This window comes from Caenorhabditis elegans, chromosome II, assembly GCF_000002985.6.
Source record: "Caenorhabditis elegans chromosome II".
Classification (NCBI taxonomy): domain Eukaryota; kingdom Metazoa; phylum Nematoda; class Chromadorea; order Rhabditida; family Rhabditidae; genus Caenorhabditis; species Caenorhabditis elegans.
The window spans coordinates 10,452,478-10,470,445 of record NC_003280.10 but is presented as its reverse complement, the minus strand read 5'-3'; the positions used below and the strand labels follow the sequence as shown (position 1 = coordinate 10,470,445).

The 17,968-nt window shown below is 35.7% G+C and overlaps 7 protein-coding genes across 9 annotated transcripts; 2 read left to right on the top strand and 5 right to left on the bottom strand.

Moving 5' to 3' along the window:
• Positions 1 to 148: 148 nt before the first annotated feature.
• clec-143 (VWFA domain-containing protein) lies at positions 149 to 2,244 on the top strand. Its single transcript, NM_063851.3, has 9 exons — positions 149 to 230; positions 279 to 421; positions 525 to 742; positions 808 to 906; positions 954 to 1,153; positions 1,383 to 1,574; positions 1,635 to 1,747; positions 1,798 to 1,899; positions 2,000 to 2,244. The coding sequence occupies exons 1-9, from the start codon at positions 191 to 193 to the stop codon at positions 2,093 to 2,095; spliced, it is 1,203 nt and encodes a 400-aa protein (NP_496252.1). The 5' UTR covers positions 149 to 190; the 3' UTR covers positions 2,096 to 2,244.
• Positions 2,088 to 3,594, bottom strand: tnc-2 (Troponin C). Its single transcript, NM_063850.6, has 5 exons — positions 3,507 to 3,594; positions 3,316 to 3,429; positions 3,132 to 3,213; positions 2,961 to 3,082; positions 2,088 to 2,500 (listed from the first exon to the last, which is right to left on the bottom strand). The coding sequence occupies exons 1-5, from the start codon at positions 3,507 to 3,509 to the stop codon at positions 2,339 to 2,341; spliced, it is 483 nt and encodes a 160-aa protein (NP_496251.1). The 5' UTR covers positions 3,510 to 3,594; the 3' UTR covers positions 2,088 to 2,338.
• A 1,553-nt stretch (positions 3,595 to 5,147) lies between these two features.
• Positions 5,148 to 5,576, bottom strand: sdz-37 (the record flags this gene model as incomplete). Its single annotated transcript, NM_063849.3, has 1 exon — positions 5,148 to 5,576. One exon carries the CDS (start codon positions 5,574 to 5,576, stop codon positions 5,148 to 5,150), a length of 429 nt encoding a protein of 142 aa, NP_496250.1.
• A 539-nt stretch (positions 5,577 to 6,115) lies between these two features.
• On the top strand, positions 6,116 to 7,579 carry ZK673.6 (uncharacterized protein). The gene is made up of 6 exons (NM_063848.6): positions 6,116 to 6,200; positions 6,246 to 6,402; positions 6,464 to 6,632; positions 6,680 to 6,888; positions 7,210 to 7,281; positions 7,330 to 7,579. The coding sequence occupies exons 1-6, from the start codon at positions 6,127 to 6,129 to the stop codon at positions 7,501 to 7,503; spliced, it is 855 nt and encodes a 284-aa protein (NP_496249.1). The 5' UTR covers positions 6,116 to 6,126; the 3' UTR covers positions 7,504 to 7,579.
• Positions 7,580 to 7,727: 148 nt separating this feature from the next.
• Positions 7,728 to 13,167, bottom strand: ZK673.11 (Protein aurora borealis; the record flags this gene model as incomplete). 3 transcript variants are annotated; one of them, NM_001383935.1, is made up of 9 exons in its annotated part: positions 7,728 to 7,919; positions 8,043 to 8,109; positions 8,157 to 8,257; positions 9,423 to 9,577; positions 9,919 to 10,148; positions 10,483 to 10,639; positions 10,685 to 10,867; positions 12,592 to 12,700; positions 12,981 to 13,167. In NM_001383935.1, the coding sequence occupies 7 exons, from the start codon at positions 10,847 to 10,849 to the stop codon at positions 7,778 to 7,780; spliced, it is 1,017 nt and encodes a 338-aa protein (NP_001370214.1). The 3 variants fall into 3 exon arrangements, with proteins under 3 accessions (NP_001370214.1, NP_001040834.1, NP_001254250.1); NM_001267321.3 differs by lacking the exon at positions 12,981 to 13,167 and adding an exon at positions 9,779 to 9,805 and having other exon boundaries at positions 7,778 to 7,919; positions 12,592 to 12,660; NM_001047369.5 differs by lacking the exons at positions 12,592 to 12,700; positions 12,981 to 13,167 and adding an exon at positions 9,779 to 9,805 and having other exon boundaries at positions 7,762 to 7,919.
• ZK673.5 (uncharacterized protein) lies at positions 8,499 to 8,939 on the bottom strand (the record flags this gene model as incomplete). Its single annotated transcript, NM_063847.3, has 1 exon — positions 8,499 to 8,939. The coding sequence occupies one exon, from the start codon at positions 8,937 to 8,939 to the stop codon at positions 8,499 to 8,501; it is 441 nt and encodes a 146-aa protein (NP_496248.1).
• Positions 13,168 to 15,241: 2,074 nt separating the features above from the next.
• ZK673.4 (uncharacterized protein) lies at positions 15,242 to 17,526 on the bottom strand (the record flags this gene model as incomplete). The annotated part of the gene is made up of 7 exons (NM_063846.6): positions 15,242 to 15,408; positions 15,457 to 15,888; positions 15,940 to 16,188; positions 16,232 to 16,462; positions 16,518 to 16,691; positions 17,139 to 17,299; positions 17,436 to 17,526. 7 exons carry the CDS (start codon positions 17,524 to 17,526, stop codon positions 15,361 to 15,363), a joined length of 1,386 nt encoding a protein of 461 aa, NP_496247.2. The 3' UTR covers positions 15,242 to 15,360.
• Between the last annotated feature and the right edge of the window lie 442 nt (positions 17,527 to 17,968).

The window sequence follows — 17,968 nt, the reverse complement described above, 5'->3', positions numbered from 1 at the left end:
TCCTCCCGCCCCTCATGGACCAAAATTCCGTCAACTATCGGTATTTCCATTTGTGTTCTTATCACTTTTCAAAAAAGATGATAATAGCGAGGAGCAAGTGATGATGACAAGCAATCTAGAAACAAGAAATGGGTATTTAAGAAAGTTTAAATGCTATCGAAAATGTCGAAAAGTTGAAGTTGATCAAAAAATGAGTACACTCGTCATATTTTTAACGTTGGCAGTTGTAGGTGAGGTTTCGACAGTTAACCAGACATGAATTTAAATATTTTTTTTAGGTACACTATGTTCACCGGTTCTACAGAACTCAGCAGCAGTCTATGCTGACCGGGTATGCCAGGGAGATATCAAAAACTTGTGGTTGGACGTAGTTGTAGTTGTTGATAAGTCTCAACTGATGACAAATGCACAGCTCTGGCAGGTTAGTTGTAATTTTTAAAAATCAAAGTTTTTCTTTAATTTGAAAGTTTAAAAAAATCTTAAATTATTTCCCAAATGTCCAAATTAACAAACAATGTTTTTAGGTCAGAAATACCATTACTCAATTATTTGGCTCATCTCGAATCGGTCCAACTAAATACCCAGCGGATCCTCGTAGTACATGTGTTGGAGTTGTGACGTATGATTCCGATGCTACCACAAACGCTCAATTGGACGGACCACACAGTTTCACTGATTTGTACAATGTGGTTCAAGGATCATTGAACAACGTCGATTCTACAAATTCGTCGTATTTGAGCAAGTGAGTTGAGATCTTCATTAAAAAAAAAGTAACTCGCACAAGTTTCAAAACTCACCAACTTTCAGAGGACTTCTGGCGGCTGAGCAAGCACTCAAGAATGGGCGTAGCCGCACATATCGGTTCAACTTTCTGAAAGTTGTTATAGTTTTTGCAGCTGATTATCAGTAAGCTGGAAAGAATGATGTAACATTACTAAAAAGTTAAATTTCAGAGGATCAGGAACCTCTAATGATGCATTCCCAATTGCTAGACGCATGAAATATGACAATACTATTATCATTACGGTAGCGTGCACAACGAATCAAGCAGCATTGGATGGATTAGCACAGATTTCTAGTCCTCAATTCAGTTTAGTGGATGAGATGAATACTTCTAAATTGGTTAAACAGTTGACAACGGCGCTATTGAGCAGTACGTTATATATTTTTACGTTAACTAACTGAAAAATGCATAATGACTATTATGTCTGTGGCATCATATCATTAGAAATCTCTTGAAACTATCTAATTGGAATTAATATGCATTCAACATTCATAGAGAACCAAAGATTGTAATCGTTGGTTGGATGTAACATACCTGGGTAATTTATCACATTAGTCAAATTATAGTTGAGTACGAATTCAAACAACAACTATTTCAGTCAACTGCTTCTGCCCAGAAAACTGGGTTCAGTTTACTGGCAACGGAACTCAATACGGAGTTTGTCTTCGAGGATTTACTGCAACTGGCGGAAGTTACGGTTACCAACATGCCATCGATTATTGTGCCAGTGAAGTTAAAAATGCTCACTTAGCAAATGAGTTCAGTCAGGCCAAACACGATTTTATGCAAAGTGAGATTAAACTTCAAAAACTAAGCATTTCAGCAAAATTACCTATAAATTAATTTCCAGTTCTCATGGCAATTTCGTTCCCCAAGTACAAGCCATTGGAATACTACATTGGATTACGTAACTTGGGAAATCAGTGGCTCTGGGAGCAGCCTCAAGGCCAGGACATGATTCCGGTACTTTATAGATTTTGTTATTTGTGTTTGAAAAATATTGTGTGTTTCAGCTTAATCCACTGATCTATTCAAAGTGGGCTCCAGGATTTCCACAAGCAAATTCTACGAACCAAGTTATTTCGACACAACCATTGCAGGAGGGATCTACTGATGTAAGTCGTTTTGCAACATGAATTTTGCAATATCTTTCAACAAATGAATTTTTATATCGTTGATACGGTACTTCAATATTTTCCTTAAATCTTGTTACAGTTCTTCTGGGCTCCACCTCAGACCAATGATTGGCTCTTCATCTGTCAAGTTCAAGCAAGCAGCACAGAATACTACACTACGTATTTGGAAAATTGATGATCAATTTTATTTTATAAATTTTATTCTTAATCATTACTTGTTCTAACATCAAAAGGGTCGACTACATGGGAATTTTTTTACAATATTTTTTTGAGATTTCTTTTATTTTTTTTATCAACTTTTATCAAATAAATTGAAAGCATGAAAATGTAAGATTTGTTGTTTTTTACAAAAAGAATTATTGGAAGTCAGTGAATGGTAAGGCGCCGTCAGAAATCATTGGTAGGATAAAAATTAAAATTATTCTCCAGACATCATTTCCATGAACTCATCGAAATCGACAGTTCCGGAACCGTCAGCATCAATTTCAGCAATCATTTCGTCGAGCTCTTCCTCTGAAACATTATCGTCAAGAGCACGGAGAATGTCACGAAGATCTGAGACGTTGATATATCCGTTTCCCTGAAAGTTAAAATTTAGGCTTTAAAATTATATTTTCTTCAATTTCAATGGTTCAGACTGTAAAAGAAATATTGATGACATACCGTATTTTTTCTCTTGAACCATCACTCAACTTTGATGGCTACTATCTTGGTTGTCTTTAGTTCTATTTTTGAAAAATTACTATCAGAATTTGGAGAAATATTTTGTACATACTTTGCCAGTTGACAATTTTTGATTAAACTAATGAAAACCGAGATATAAGCTGACAACGTGAAAAAAGGTCATGCTCAAGAATTCAACAAATTATTAGTTTACAACAAACAAAGTTTTCAAAAAGAATTTCAGAATTCACATAATTTCAAATAGAAGAAATACATAGGACAAAAGTATTGACTTTTTTCATATTTTTCTCAAGATTTACTTCTCTCCTTTCATTTTCCCTAAAAATATTAGAAACCAAAATTGCAAATAAACATACTTCTTTGTCGTAAAGACGGAAAGCCTCGCGAAGCTCCTCCTCGAGTCCTTCGTCGTTCTCATTGTTGACAACAAAGTTGGCAACCATAGCGGCGAACTCTTCGAACTCAATCTCTCCGGAACCTGAAAAAGGATTGGTACTGTAGATTTATGGCCGGTGGGGGAAGTATACCATCAGCATCGAACTCCTTGATGAGCTGTTTCAAGTCACGCTCTTCGAAGGCTTGTCCCATGGTACGGAGGATTTGTCCGACCTGGAATTTCAGAGTTTAACAATTTCTTGGGAGTATTTTAAGAAAAATTCAAGAAATTCCAATTTGAACAGCAATTTGCTACAAAATTAAAACTCCACAAACCTGGGTAGCACGAATATATCCTTTTCCCTCTTTATCGAACATGTTAAAGTATTTACGGAATTGCTCGATCTGATCGGCAGAAAGCTTTTCCAAAGCATCAGCAACGACGTCTCCCTACAAAATTGCACATATTCACAGATTTATTTATAGACATAATTAGCTACAAATTACCAATAAAACAAAACTCTTACCATGATTGATGATTGACCTGATCGACACGAGGAAAAGTTTCTTCGACAAAATGCGAAAAGAGAGGGAAAATCCACAAACTGCTCAAGTGGCTTACAGCGCGGGAGGAGCTCTAACGAGAGCACACAATGCGTCGGCGGGGGATGTGTTTGGATATTGGAGACAGACTGTTAAAATGTGTGAGATGTAGACATAAAAAGGCACTGTGCAGGGATACAGCCGGATAGAAGTAGAACTCGGGGGCTCGGAGATAGGTAAACTGATAGAGCATTGGTGGGTACAGTTGAAGGCATTTTTGAAGTATTCGGGGAAAGAGTAAGTCAATGTGTTACTACTATAGAAACTTCCAATAGTATTGGGCAGTTTATCATCTGAAAATTTTGAAAAAAACGAATGTGCTACAAAATACTAGCTTAAAGTAATTGGAGTAATTGGAAATTTTCGATGGTGGAACTAGCAAAAAAATTTTATTCAGAAATGTATTGTATTCAATTAGTATTGAAAGCGTGGTCGTTTGAAGTGAAAAACAACTTTTAAATTATAGCCACTTATTTAATTATATAGCCACTTATTTAATTATAGCCACTTATTTAATTATAGCCACTTATTTACTTATAGCCACTTATTTAACTTATAGCCACTTATTTAAAACATACGTTGCCCCCATCATAAACTATTGCTCTGAGATCTACTCCCCTTCCCCCAACTCCTCACTCTCTGCCATACTTGAAAAACCGCTTAGGACCTTCACCAACCGCGTCCTGCAAAGGTGCAACGTTAAATTCACCTCTTACGAAAACAGACTGTGCATCATGGAACTATTCTCCACCAGACACACTAGAATTAAAGCTCAAATGAAACTATTATATAGACTTCTTACCGGTTCTACTCATTTCTCTAAATTAACTCAGTTTGTCAAGTTCTCTAATTCCAATAGGAGACCCATGATTCTGGTTAGGAAAGACACATGCACCTCTCATTTCTTTGCCAAATCCATTCCTATTTGGAACAATCTTGTCAAAAATATACCGGTATTTCTCTCCCCCTATCAGTTTTCAAGTTTTCTCGATCTCAATATTCCCCGGTATTAACTTTTATCCGCTGGTTCTCTTTGACTTCTAACTGATCTCTTCTACCACATTACCCTCTCTCTCCTTTCCCGTCCCAAACTCGAGACGTACTCTTTCTGGGTTAGTCTCGTTTTACCGTTTTATTTAACACTCAAAATTCAATTGTACAGTTGTAAATTGCATTAGTTATGTTAAATAAATCAATCAATCATCTGAAAATTTTGAAAAAAACGAATGTGCTACAAAATACTAGCTTAAAGTAATTGGAGTAATTGGAATTTTCGATGGTGGAACTAGCAAAAAAATTTTATTCAGAAATGTATTGTATTCAATTAGTATTGAAAGCGTGGTCGTTTGAAGTGAAAAACAACTTTTAATTAGTCTGATTAATTTATTAAAACAATTGAGTAAAAGTACAGTTGTTAAAAATTGAGAAAACCAATACAGAAAAAATACCGGACAGAAATTTTGTAATCATTTCCAAGAAAAAGTACAATTATAAAAACCGAACCTGGATATCAGAAAAACCGACTAAACTGTTTGAGGAAAAATAAATAAAAATAATTAATAATATTAAACTGAAACACGGGATTTCTTCTTGATTTCCTTGACAAGTTCTGGATTGTAGAATGGATTGGCAACGAGTTTCACTGGAGATTGAGCCTTGGCAACATATTCTGGATCAAAAAATGGATTTGGGATGAGATGGGCTGGAGCAGGAGAAGTTGAAGCTGATTGTCCAGTTGAAGTGGCTCCACTGCAGAATCCGGAGTCCATTCCAGTGTCACTGAAGCAGGCATCATCGGAGAATTGTTCCTGATTGGCCAAGTTCTCGTAGTAACGGTACTCTTCTTGCCTCTCCATCATGAAAACAGCCATTTTTCGAGCATGCTCATCAAGGCAAGATTTCTGATGAGTGTTGAGACGCTTGTTTCGAGGGAAGAATTGAAAGATGGAAGCATTGTTGTAGAATGCGAAGGATGGAATTTGAGAGTACTCCATTTTGACAGTGAGAATTGAGAGAAAGGGTAGACGGTAAGAAAGAGCTGGGTAGCTAACAACTGGAAGATTTCCAGAATGAATGATACTATTTCTTTCCGGTTGTCCTTATATATACGGTCCGGTAGACCACGCCCCATTTGGTTATTATCCAGCGGGGCCGACCTTCTTCCCACTATGAGACACAAGGAATTATAGGTGGGGGATGCCTTGCACCTTTTACGATGGTATTTTTCCAGACGGGGTGACGATAACATTGGCAAACAAGGTTATTAGAAATGAACACAATTTCCGGCATATCTGGGAAAATAGCTAATTTATGGGGTCAACAACAGTAAAACTGAGCAAAGATGTTGCTTTTGGAGAATAGGATCATTGGACCAGCGAATTCGGAAATATTTTTCGCCAATTGGCATTAATGCTAGAAAAATTAGTTACAAAAAACAAATAAAATAGATTATTAATTTTTATTCGTGAAAACTTATTTTTTCGAAGACAAACGTGGAAATACTCAATCTCGTATTCCAAATCAATACTCAATCAGTTTTCAAAAATGTCAAATTTGCCGACCAGCACTCCTGTGAGCCCATCTAATCTTGCTGAAGAGAACCCAAAGTCTAATAATCCGTAAGTTCATAAGAATTTTATTCTTCGCAATCTGAGATATTATAGAGAAAGCTCAGAGATAGAGGACGCGAACTTCGTCGGTAAAATTCTTAACAAGGATCAATTTAACCTGAACGAACAGTTCTCCAGTGATATTGAGTGGATTATCAAGTACCTTGATGTCATGCAAGGCGTCACCGTCGGGCTTGAGAAAATGTGCATTGTAAGATTTTGAATAGCGGAGCCAACTCAAATAGTACACGTGTTAATGCATGAATTTTCAGTCGGGAACAAGTTATCACTTCTCTGATAAAACGGAGGTTCCCAACAGCGGTTGGAGATACATGCCGGCATACTTGAAGAAGGTCGAGTTCATCAAGAAGAACGAGGCGGAAGCCAATATGATTGCGGAATTGTGTGAAAAAATGGGCCACAAGGAGGAGCAACATTTCTGTAGGAAAACAAAATTATTTCTCCTATTCTATTGAAACTTTTTACAGATGATATCAAAAATGTGGACCATGACTCAAACATCTACACAACGACAGTATTTTATTGTGATAAGATCAAGAAGATGTACAGTGATGTGGAGAAAACTGTGAAGACGTGCAATCGTAGAAGAAAGAAAGTGGAAAAGACACAGATTCTTCCAGACCTTCGAGATCAATGCACAAAATACCATAAGGCAGTGCATACATTAGATGAACAGGTGAATTTAGAAGGGAGTTTTGTTATTTTTTTGGCAAAGCTTGACGACTTGGTCTATCGCAATTTGAAATCTGGAAATCGCAACAATACGTGCTGTTTTGTAATTTAGTGTCACGACATATTTTCTGAAATTGAAAAAAAAATCACGTACTGCAACGGGATCCAAGTGTCAAACAAAACCCGTGGGCAAGTTAACTTCCACAACTACTTTTGTAAAATTGTTGCAACTTTAAAAGCTTTTCATGGGCATGTAGAAAGAATCCCCAAGATATTGTTGGAAAATTTAGAAAGGAAAATTTTTGTATAAGTGCAATTTTTACAGTGCCGTGAATTGGACAATCTGAAGGAGTACGTCCGAGCTGGTCGACATTTTCATAATCGCCACTTCAAACAGGTTCGTTTTATTTTTGAGCCTTTACTGAAAATTATTTCTAATTTTCAGGGTCTTGTGGTTATTAGCGCCCTGACAGCCGTTAGAAGTGGCGTTATAAAGGAATGGATGACGCGAGACAGCAAGAGACAGCAAAAAAAGGGCAAGACGACGACTGTTGCCAGAAGCACTAACAAGAAGAACAAGAGCATGATGGGAACAGTGAAAGATTTGAAGAAAAAATGAAGTTTGAATGTGTACAAAAGATATTATCATAATTGAAATTCTAATATAAGGCTTTGAAATAAATATATTGGAATTTCATATTTTGTTTCTTTTTAATTCAAAAGCATAACAGTTGAACAATAATTATAAAGCAATGATTTGATATTTATCCACACCAGTACGAGTGATTTTGAATAAAGAATGGAACCACACAATAACACTTCTCGTATATATTTGATAAATCAATATTATTAGTTCCCGTTTCAAAGCAGAATTATAATAATACAAAACACATTTATTGTAGTCTCATCATATCAAATTGTTGTGAGATACTCCGTGGAAAAAATTGAGAAGGACTATGGGTCATACTGTTGATCAGTGGATCATGGGCTCCCGCACAACTTTGCTCATCGCCGTTTTCGGACTCTTCTTCGATTCTGAATATACATTCTGATTTGATTTAAAAGTAAGCAAGCATCTTCCGATGAGAAATAAAAATTTTTCTGATAACTTTCAGTTTTATATTAAAAAACTAAGAATCAATACAAAACTCAATTTACCTGTGAAGCTGAAATTTCGATGCCACATCAGATTCCCCGCATATACTCGCTTCGAAGATTTGAGAATCTTAAAGTTTTGTTTAATTTTGTTGAGGGGGACTGTGTAATACTCACTAGCTGCTGAAGATATCACATCAAAATTGTTCAAATAGAAGCTATCACTGATGGAGTTTGATGAAGAATGCTCAGAATTTGGATCAGAGACTCGGGAGAATCTGAAATTGATTGTTAACTTTGAATTTATCTTAAACGCTATGAAAGCTAGGTATGTTGGAAAAACTCATTTAAAAAATATTACTTTATTGATATTAGAAAAATCCAAGAAAAAAAGAACAAAAAAGAAGTAGAAATAGGAAAACCGGAAAAAAATTTCAAGGGGTACACGAAAATTGGAACCAGTACGAAAGCCAAAACGATACAAAGGTACAAAAAAAATAAACAGAAAATTAATTTTAACTAGGCAGAAACAGGAGCAGACTTCTCGTTTCTCTTCTGGGACTTCTTCTTGATTTCCTCGACAAGCTCTGGATTGAAGAATGGGTTGGTGACGAGCTTCACTGGAGACTGAGTTTTGGCAGCAACATATTCTGGATCAAAGAATGGGTTTGGAATGAGCTGAACTGGAGCAGGAGATGTTGAAGCTGATTGTCCAGTTGAAGTGGCTCCACTGCAGAATCCTGATTCCATTCCATTGTCATCGGAGAACTGTTCCTGATTGGCCAAGTTCTCGTAGTAGCGGTATTCTTCTTGTCTCTCCATCATGAAAGCAGCCATTTTCCGAGCATGCTCATCAAGGCGAGACTTTTGATGAGAATTGAGACGCTTGTTCCGAGGGAAGAATTGGAAAATATCAGCATTGTTGTAAAGAGCTGCGGATGGAATGTAAGAGTACTCCATTTTGAAAGCAAGAATTGAAAGTAGGGGAAAGAAAGAGTTAGGTAGCTAACAACTGGAAGATTTCCAGAATGAATGATTCTTATTCTTCCGGTTGTTCATATATATACGGTCCGGTAGACCACGCCCCATTTGGTTATTAACCAGCGTTCGACCTTCTTCCCACTATGAGATACAAGTAGATATAGGTGGGGGATACCTTGCACCTTTTACAATGCGAAACTGGTACATGGTCTTTTGTTCCAGAGGAGGGTTGGTATTATCGACAAGGTTGTTAAGGAAAGAGATGACGATTGAATTGACAACTGGGAAGTGAGTTCATCAAGTAATTTGAAAAATATATTAATTAAAATATTTTGAGAACCGTACTTTAATTTTAATACGGAGTCCAATTTTTTTGTATATGAGAGATATAATTTATGAGTTATTTGAGAAGCAACTTTTGAAACAAAAATATAGCATGCAAGAATTAATTTAAAAACTCACTCATAAATAGAAACTTGATCTTCATTGTGATCATCTTCTCGGTCCAATATATCATCTCTATCATTCAAAATGGCTTCGGGAATATCTATCTTCGTAGGTTTCGAAGCCGGGGATTCAGATGGTAGAGATGGTGGAGAATATGTTGGTGCAGGAAGCTGGAAATATGTCTTTTACATAAACAGTTTAGAAATAGTTTTTCAGCAAAATAAATCAGATTGGCAGTGGGTGGACAAAATCGAAATCAATGTCACAATGTAACGCAGAAAATAAGGAATCGAAGCATAATTAGGCATGATTGTAAGATAACGTTGAAAGCTTTTTGGACTGATTGTGAGCTTTTTTGTTCTGAAACTTACCATTGGCGAGAAGCCAGAAGATGACGACTGAAATGGGAATTATAACGTTTTATAAATGTTTTTTTTAATGAAAAAACATATTTCAACTTTTTCAACACTTTACCGGAATTAAAATTTAATATCTATTTGTATAATCTTACTTGGAACTCAGGTGTCGGCTGTGGAAGACACAGATTATAAGCAGAATATCCATATCTTCCAGATGGTTGTTCATAAACCGACAATGAAGTTCGATCAATCGACAAAAGCTCATTCATTTCATCCTCATCATCTTCTGGAATTGTTGCACAACTTTTAGTGGTCCCACATTCGAAAGATGTCAGGCGACTATCCGGAGTTCCAACAAGATTCATTGTCATTGGGGATCGATCTGAAAAATTCGAATATTGTGAAAGTGGTTGTAAAAATTGTTTGTTATACTTTTCAAAGCATTAGGGAATTCAACTAAATTTTCAACATGAAAGACTAACAAAAACAAATAGAAATAAGAAATTATACTTTTAAAGGTTTATTAGTTCAATATTGCACAATTTTCTATCATTACGCATTGTTCCCCCACAAGGGTTATTATTGTGAATTCTAACTCAAAACTCCAAAAAAATTGAAAGTTTTTCAGAAAAACTTATCATAATCAAATGTTGTCTGAAATTTTTAAAATCAATGGAGCCAAGTTTTTGGAAATCTCAAAATCTCAAAAAACTTACATCTCGACGCATTCAATGGGACTATAAGTGTTTTCCCGTGATTCGGCCTTCTTGGTGGTGGTGGAGAATCAGATGAAGATGATGATAGTATAGGTGGTAGTAATTGTATTCTAGAATCTGAACCAGAAGATGTGGAGGGACTTGAACTTCCATAGTTCTGGAATATAATTTTTGCGGTTTGCAATATGAGTGCACAACTGACCTTATAATTACCGGAAGCAATGCTAACTGCCGGTGTAGTTTGTAGTGGAGTGAGCACATCAAACTCTTCTAATCTTGCAAACATCGGTCCCGAATCGTGTTTCCTCAATGACCCGGATATCTTTTCGGCAGCTTTCTTGCGTTGTGCTCGCGTGCAACAAAACATGACAATGACCCGAATGCACTGCAAAAAATGACATGTAAGGGAGAGATAGTGGAGGGTGGGAAGGGATAATGAGTGAGGTGGCACCACCCATGACGCTATGCTTCTTCTTCTTCCGTGGAAGAGAACATAATTGGAAACCGATGCTCAAGACTCAAGAAATGTTTCTGCTCGGAAAAAAGAAAGAATTGAAAGAAAAAAAGGAGAACAAGAAGAATGAGAAGAGTAAAAATGCACTTTGAAACTAGTCCAAAGTGTGGGAAACGGCACTTTTTAGTTGGTATACCAATAGGATGAGATGCTTTCTTTTGACATGGTTATTTTTTTTCCTAGAAAATTAATATTTTAGTATGTGACTCTAAAATGAGTCTTATCTACTGCAGAGCTCTTCAGTTCCGGGGGATTTTGTCAAAATTCACTCAACATGGGGACTAAACATCTGAATAAAACACACTTAAACGGTCTAAGTTTTTCAAAATTTATAGATTTTTATTTTTCTGGTTGCCAACAGGGATGCGCTAAAAATTTTTTTCCAAGAAACAAGACATTCGCTTCCCAGCGAGGAAGTCTTTAGGCGTTTGCACCTGCCTTATGCCTATCCATGCCTATCCATAAGGTCTATAAAAAATGTAAAATATATTAGTCTTTGTCTGTATACACTTTAAAAAATTCTAGTTCATTTTAAAATAAAAATTATACTTTCTAACACCTCGATAAACTTTGTGGGGTAATTTTTACCTTTTGTAAAAAATTTTCAAAAGAAAAAACCTGAACATATATATTTTTTTTTCAAAAACCGACACTCTCCTTTCTGAATAGCTTCTTGTGTTGTTTCTTATTCCAAAACTTTTGTTTCAAAAAAATCGGTATTTTTTTCGATGCATTTCAAGTTGTCAAGACTTGCGGGGGATTCATGTTCCATCATAAAAGTGACAAATGTTCTAAAAATGGAAGCGTTTCTTTTTTGAAGAAATAGGAAATAAAAATCAAAAGATTAAGTTTACATTAGATCAAAAATCTGCATCAATCTGAAGTAAAAAAATCTAAGCTAGTTTCAGAAAAAATGGGTAGAGGCGGGGCGTTTTTTCTGATCACAAATGATCGAGTTTTGATTTTAAATCAAAATTTAAAATTTTTGGAAAAAATTACTAGCTAGTAAAATGGCAAATTCTAGCCGAATTCTGGGCAAAAAAGTGTTCTGAAATTTTGAACCTTGAAAAACATTTTTGAGAAAATTTCAAAGATTTGTGAACAATTTGAGTCTATTCGAGTTATAAAAATATTTAGCAAAACGTAAAAAGTTTGCACAAAACGAAAAATCTGATAACTCGACGTGATTGTTTTGTTCGTGTTTTGCCAAACAAGCAATGTTGAGTATTAACACCAAAAACAGACGGAAAAGCAGGAATGCTCTTCTCTTTTTCTTTTCTCTTTGCGGCTAGCTGATGCTTCTTACAATAAGTCCCTCGAGAACGGCTGGTGCCAAAAATGGGCACAAGGCTATTGTCTTTTTTGTGACGTGGTCCCCCCGTCCTCCATCACTTGTTGGAAATGGCCGCAAAAAATTGGAAATGGGGAGAGATCGTTTATCTGATGATTTAATGATGTACTATTGTTAAGCATGAAACATGACTTGGAATCTTTAACTTCCTTCTTTTAATTCACTTTTTTTCGTTTTGAGCAATAGGTTAGAATTTGTATTTTCCTATGATTATTCTCATCTTGTTCAAATTTTAATGTCTTACCAGAAAAATGAGCAAGAACGTGGTAATCATTGCTAGCGGAATTATTACGCACAACTCGAACCCGTCCATCAGTCTTTGAATCCAATCTAGAGTTTCCTCGATATGCAGCCTGGAATCATATGATTTGATTCAATTAAAAAAAAATTATTATTCTGGTTAGAAAACTATCCGTGTTTGCTGGAAAGTTGCAAGACATAAAAATTGTTAAAATTTGGATTTTTGTCGTTGTCAATTTTTTTCTAGAGATTGTCTCTCATACCGTTCATAACCTAACACTAATTCAAGGATAAATTTCTATTGTGATAATTTTAATTTCAACCCTCAGTGCCAAAAACTTCAGTTTTTAGTATTTCCTCTCAAAATCTCAATTACCATTCCAAAAAACTCACATTATGTTGATCAATAATCATCAAAAATAAATCTTCAGAAACTACGCAACCGAGGCAATTTCAACCTAGTGAAGTTGTGGAGACGTAGAGTGAGCAAAAGTTGAAGTCATCTTCTAGAAAATGGCAACATATCGATGCATTTTTATCCTTCTTCCTATCCTTATACCTATATGATCACACTTTGCCTGAAAAAGTCAAAATTACTCATCTCACAAAACATATTGGGTTTCCTGAAAAATAGTAAATGGAATAGAGATATTGAGAAAAAAAACATAATTTGTATGAATTTTTAGCGATGCATTCTAATTCTTTAAACCATTTTTTGCATTATTTCGGTATCAGGTAAGGAATTCGATTTTTCAAAGGTATGATAACAATTTGAATGTATACTAAGAGTTCTCACTCATGTCCAAATGAGGGGTGATGAATGCAAAAGAGAAGAAGCAATAGGAAAAGAAGAAGAAGACAATCAAATCGTCCACGAATGGAAATTCGTTGTTGCATACGCACACCCTTCTCCGTTTTACTTGTGCTCCGAAACTTGTTCCCGAACACCAACAAATGAGCAACATTAGAAAGTGATTGGGAGGCGGGTGGAACACATGGAATTTCCATTTGATAGTTGCAACACAAATTTGTGAATATATAAACTGGAGATTGGAAAGTTATTACAAAAACTATAAGGTATTGAAAAAATGAATTCAGTTGAAGTTAATATTTTAATGAAACGTTTTTAGAATATGTTTTCTGTTTCGAATTTCATGTTTTAACTATTTGTAGAAATGTTGCAAAAAAGTATTTTGAGATTCACTACAACTACCGGACTTGAGAAAAAACTAATTTTGATAGCAAAGAGCAACAGAGAAACAAAAAAAGAAGCTAAACAAAAAGAGAATGAGATGAAAATGAAGAGTCGCGCATTTTGTTGTTTCTCTATCTCCTCGGGAAAATCCAAGTGAAAACTTTGATGTGGGTCCGAGATCTAGAGTTTTGAGTTTTAGAGTATTTTGTGGATTATAACTTGTTTGAGTTTATGATCCAAGGAGTTGTTAAACAATTTTTCAATGGGCCTGTATTATTAAAGAGATGGAAAGATGTATTAAGTCCTCCTATGTTCAGAGGTAATCTGATAGGGTAGATAAACAAATAAGGTAAGAAACTAAGTCGACGATTAGTCTTAGATAGTCTAAAATACAAGGTCAAGACTATAACGTCAACTGAAACCTAACCTTGGACTCATCTCTAAGCCAACTCTTTTGACTTCTGCTATACTTTAAACAAGTGTTCAAACTCTGTCGCTTCGAATTCTTTGAAATGTGCATACACTTGAATGTACAAGATTGATATAAATCCGCGATAATGTGAATGAAACTTCTTGTCTTTTTCCGTGGTCCACCACCCAATCCTTCTCGGTCTCCTTCATTTTCTTCTTCGCGTCATCTTCTTTTTGTTTCTCCTTTTCTTTGTTTCTTATTCTTGTCTCCGTAGTAGTACGTCAACTCAATCGGTGGTCCTCCAAAAGGGTCCTCCCTCGAGAAAACAAACACGATTCGTGTGAAAATGGACGAATTTTGTGACTTTTTGAGATTTGCAAATGGGCATGTTTTGATGGTTTTGGAATGATTAAAGATGGGGAGGTATTGTGCTAGAAGCTTTGACGGGGATGTCCCAGACGCCCAACCCCCTTTTCCGACCATTTGCAACAACTAGGAGATAGAAATTACAGTATTCTTTAAAGGAGCATCCCTTTAAAAGGCAAAGGGGTACGGTCAATCGGAATTTCACTCTAAAATACACAGACTGTCCCAAATGCCGATATTGAAAATTCATCAAAGTCTGGCGACATTTCAAAATTATTATAATAGTTTTGTTCACAATGAAAAATTTAATGAACTGCCATTCAGCAGAAGCCGATCTAAAAAAATGAATGCATATAATCGTATTATAGTGAAAAAAACGAAAACGAGAAGGGTGGTCAACATATATAATACACATCCGCATGTGTGTCCTAATTATTTAGGTTTGTGTGGCTGAAAGAGGCGTCCCCAAACAAAAACATTTGCGTTTTTTTCAGATGCAGACGAAAGATAAATGAATATTTTAGAAATTGGGTGTAAAATTGTGTCTTTGGGTTTTCGGTGCGGCCAAAGTCGGCGCGAAAGAAATTTGATACTAAAATGAATGCAGAAATCTCTTGTTCAGGCAGGCTTGTATATTTGTTTTCAGGTCGTTATGTTGTTCCGGGGGGAGATTTCCGTTGTTTTTCTAATTTGAATTGATTTTTTGAGAATTGTCGTGTCAAAATATAATTCGATTTTTACAATTAAAATTATGAACCTAACAAAAAATAGGAGATCAAATGACAATTTTCAAAAAATAGCTATACTTCAGAAGTTGTACTCAGTTGTGCATCGACCAGTGAGGAATTCTAAAAAGAAAGAGAATTAATTTTGCAGTTATTTTTAGAACGACTTACAAATAAATCTTCAAAGTTCAAAATCTCAGATACAGGACCATCAGCATCAGGAATGAAGCCATGATCTTCTGCAGGTAAGCTGGGAGAAGCTCTGGGAGTTGAACTAGTTGATCCATGAGTTCTTCTAGAGACCTTCCAAGTTACAAGCTTTCCAGAGTTCAAAACTGAAGGCGGTAGAGACGGCGCTTTTGTCACTTTTTTGCCATTTGCCAATGTCAAAACTGTCATCTTTGATGGAAATGGAGTGGCGGTTGCTGTTGCAGTTGCGGTTGCCATGTAGGATGAGGTGCTCGGCTGCTCATCGAAATGTTCTTCAAATTCTGGTTCTTCTAATTTTACTCTTTTTGCTTCGTGTTCTTCTTGATCTTGAAGCATGTGTTGGAAGAACTCGTGTGGAATTGATTGATTTGCGAAATTGGCAAGTTGGAATAACTGAAAAAGTTGAAACTTGGTACTATTTTTTAGTTATTTTTTAAGCCGTACCTCATCCGCGATGGTTGTTTTTTGAACTCGTTTTTTCGAAACTTTTGGTTGATGAGATGTCATCCATCGCTTCAAGTGTGCACGATATTCGTCTTCGTTAGCTTCTTCCAGTGGCCTATCATCCAGTGTTTGCCTCATTTTCAGAATTTTGTTAAAAATTGAATGTCCCGTATGAAAGGCATTATCTGGAAGATCCTCAATATTTTCCATTTGCTCAGACATTCCAAGAGTTTTATGCATTGCTTTGTACTGAAATTAAGAATATTCATAAATAATGCTTTCTTATACATACATAGTGAAGTGAATGCCTAAGACAAACAGTTAGGTATTCACTTAAAATATCCCGTTTTGCCTGTCGTATTGTCTTCTGATCAGTGAGGACTGCAGCTGTCAAGAAGATCGCAGCATCATCATCAGATACACGTATGCTTCGGTGACCAGGTACTTCATTTCCACATATGATACACGGAGGCTGTGTCGATGAGAGAAATGGATCACGAGCATGACTATCCATGAATTTATTCTGAAAAAAAAACATTGGTTGAAGATCTACATTGAAGTGCATTGATCTGACTTACCACAACATCCGCACTCGGGATCATCACCAATGGATTTAAATGTCGTAGGACAGAGATGAAGCTAGCATTATTAACAAGATTAGCAGGTAATCCACATTTTCGAAGAAAACTCGTTATTAAATTTGTAGTTTGATTGTGGAATCGCAGTTGCTCATCGGATGGCTGGCAAAGCATCTGAAATAGAAAAATTTAATAATTGAGAAATAAATTTCACCTTGTCTAAAATGTGGGTTTTTTTAATCTCAGTTAACGTTTTGGTAAATTGCCAAAATTCCACTTATACTTTACTTTTACAAAATTTGGAATTAAAAAAATAAAAAAATAAAAAATAAAAATTTAGAAAATTATTGCATATTTAAAAATAAGTATTTGGAACGTAATCAACAAATTTTTAGAAAAAACCGATGTTTTTGATCGACTTCCAAAGTTGAAAGTTTTGGTAAAATGCCAAATTTTTTATAAAAATTGGCTGTTTTTAATGTTGAACATTTTTAAAACATTCTTTGATGAAAAAAATAACGTTTTTTAAACATTGTTTTTCTCACTGAATAATTTAATTTTTCATTGAATCTTGCCCGATTAATGTGAACTGCAATTGTATCTATAATTAAGAATACCTACATCTGCTTTCAGTTCCATTTTTTCCACTTTTGGAGCCACTGGGAGTACTGTAGGTGGAGTAGTTGTATTGAGAGTAACTTGCGGAGGCTGTGATCCGTCAACTTCTGCAAACTCATTTGGATGTAACCTTTTCATATGTTTGATCTGTGGATACGTGGAACCTGAAAAAATACTGAAATTGATGGAAATTAAAAAAAAAAAAAACTACGGTAGCTTTTAGATTCAGAAACTATATGGTTTTGCTCTAGAGATTTACAGAAAGTCGATCTCTAAAATGTTTTTTTAAATCCAAATCACCTTGTTGTCCTCTTTTTCCGATATAATTACAAATTTTGCATCTAAATCTTCCTTCTTCTATAGCATCGTAGAACTTTGCAATTTTAGACATCTGAAAAAAGAATTAAAATAATAAAAGGAAAACTCAGATATTTATCTACAGAAAAAATGAAGTGAGGAAAAACTAAGAATTGAGAGAATGTGGGTATAATTGCCGGTTGCTAGGTTACGGCAACTCGGCAATTACCTTCTCGGTGAGCCACCACGATTTTGGATCCACATTCCTGTTCATAAATGCAGAGTAAGTTTGAAGATGAAACATGTCAAGTCATTCGGCAACCCGGTTGCCGTGGCTGGCAATTGGAAAATCAATACGTATTTACCAAGCACCGACGACCACCGACTTTTTCGGCACACTCAGCGGAGCGCGTTTACAATTTGGTGTTCGGCTGTGTGCGCGTTCAGTAGTCTTCGTGTTTTTTGCAATAAAACAAAACATTTGGAAATCTGAAATATTTCTCGGGCATTTCCAGCGCTAAATAACTCGATACAAA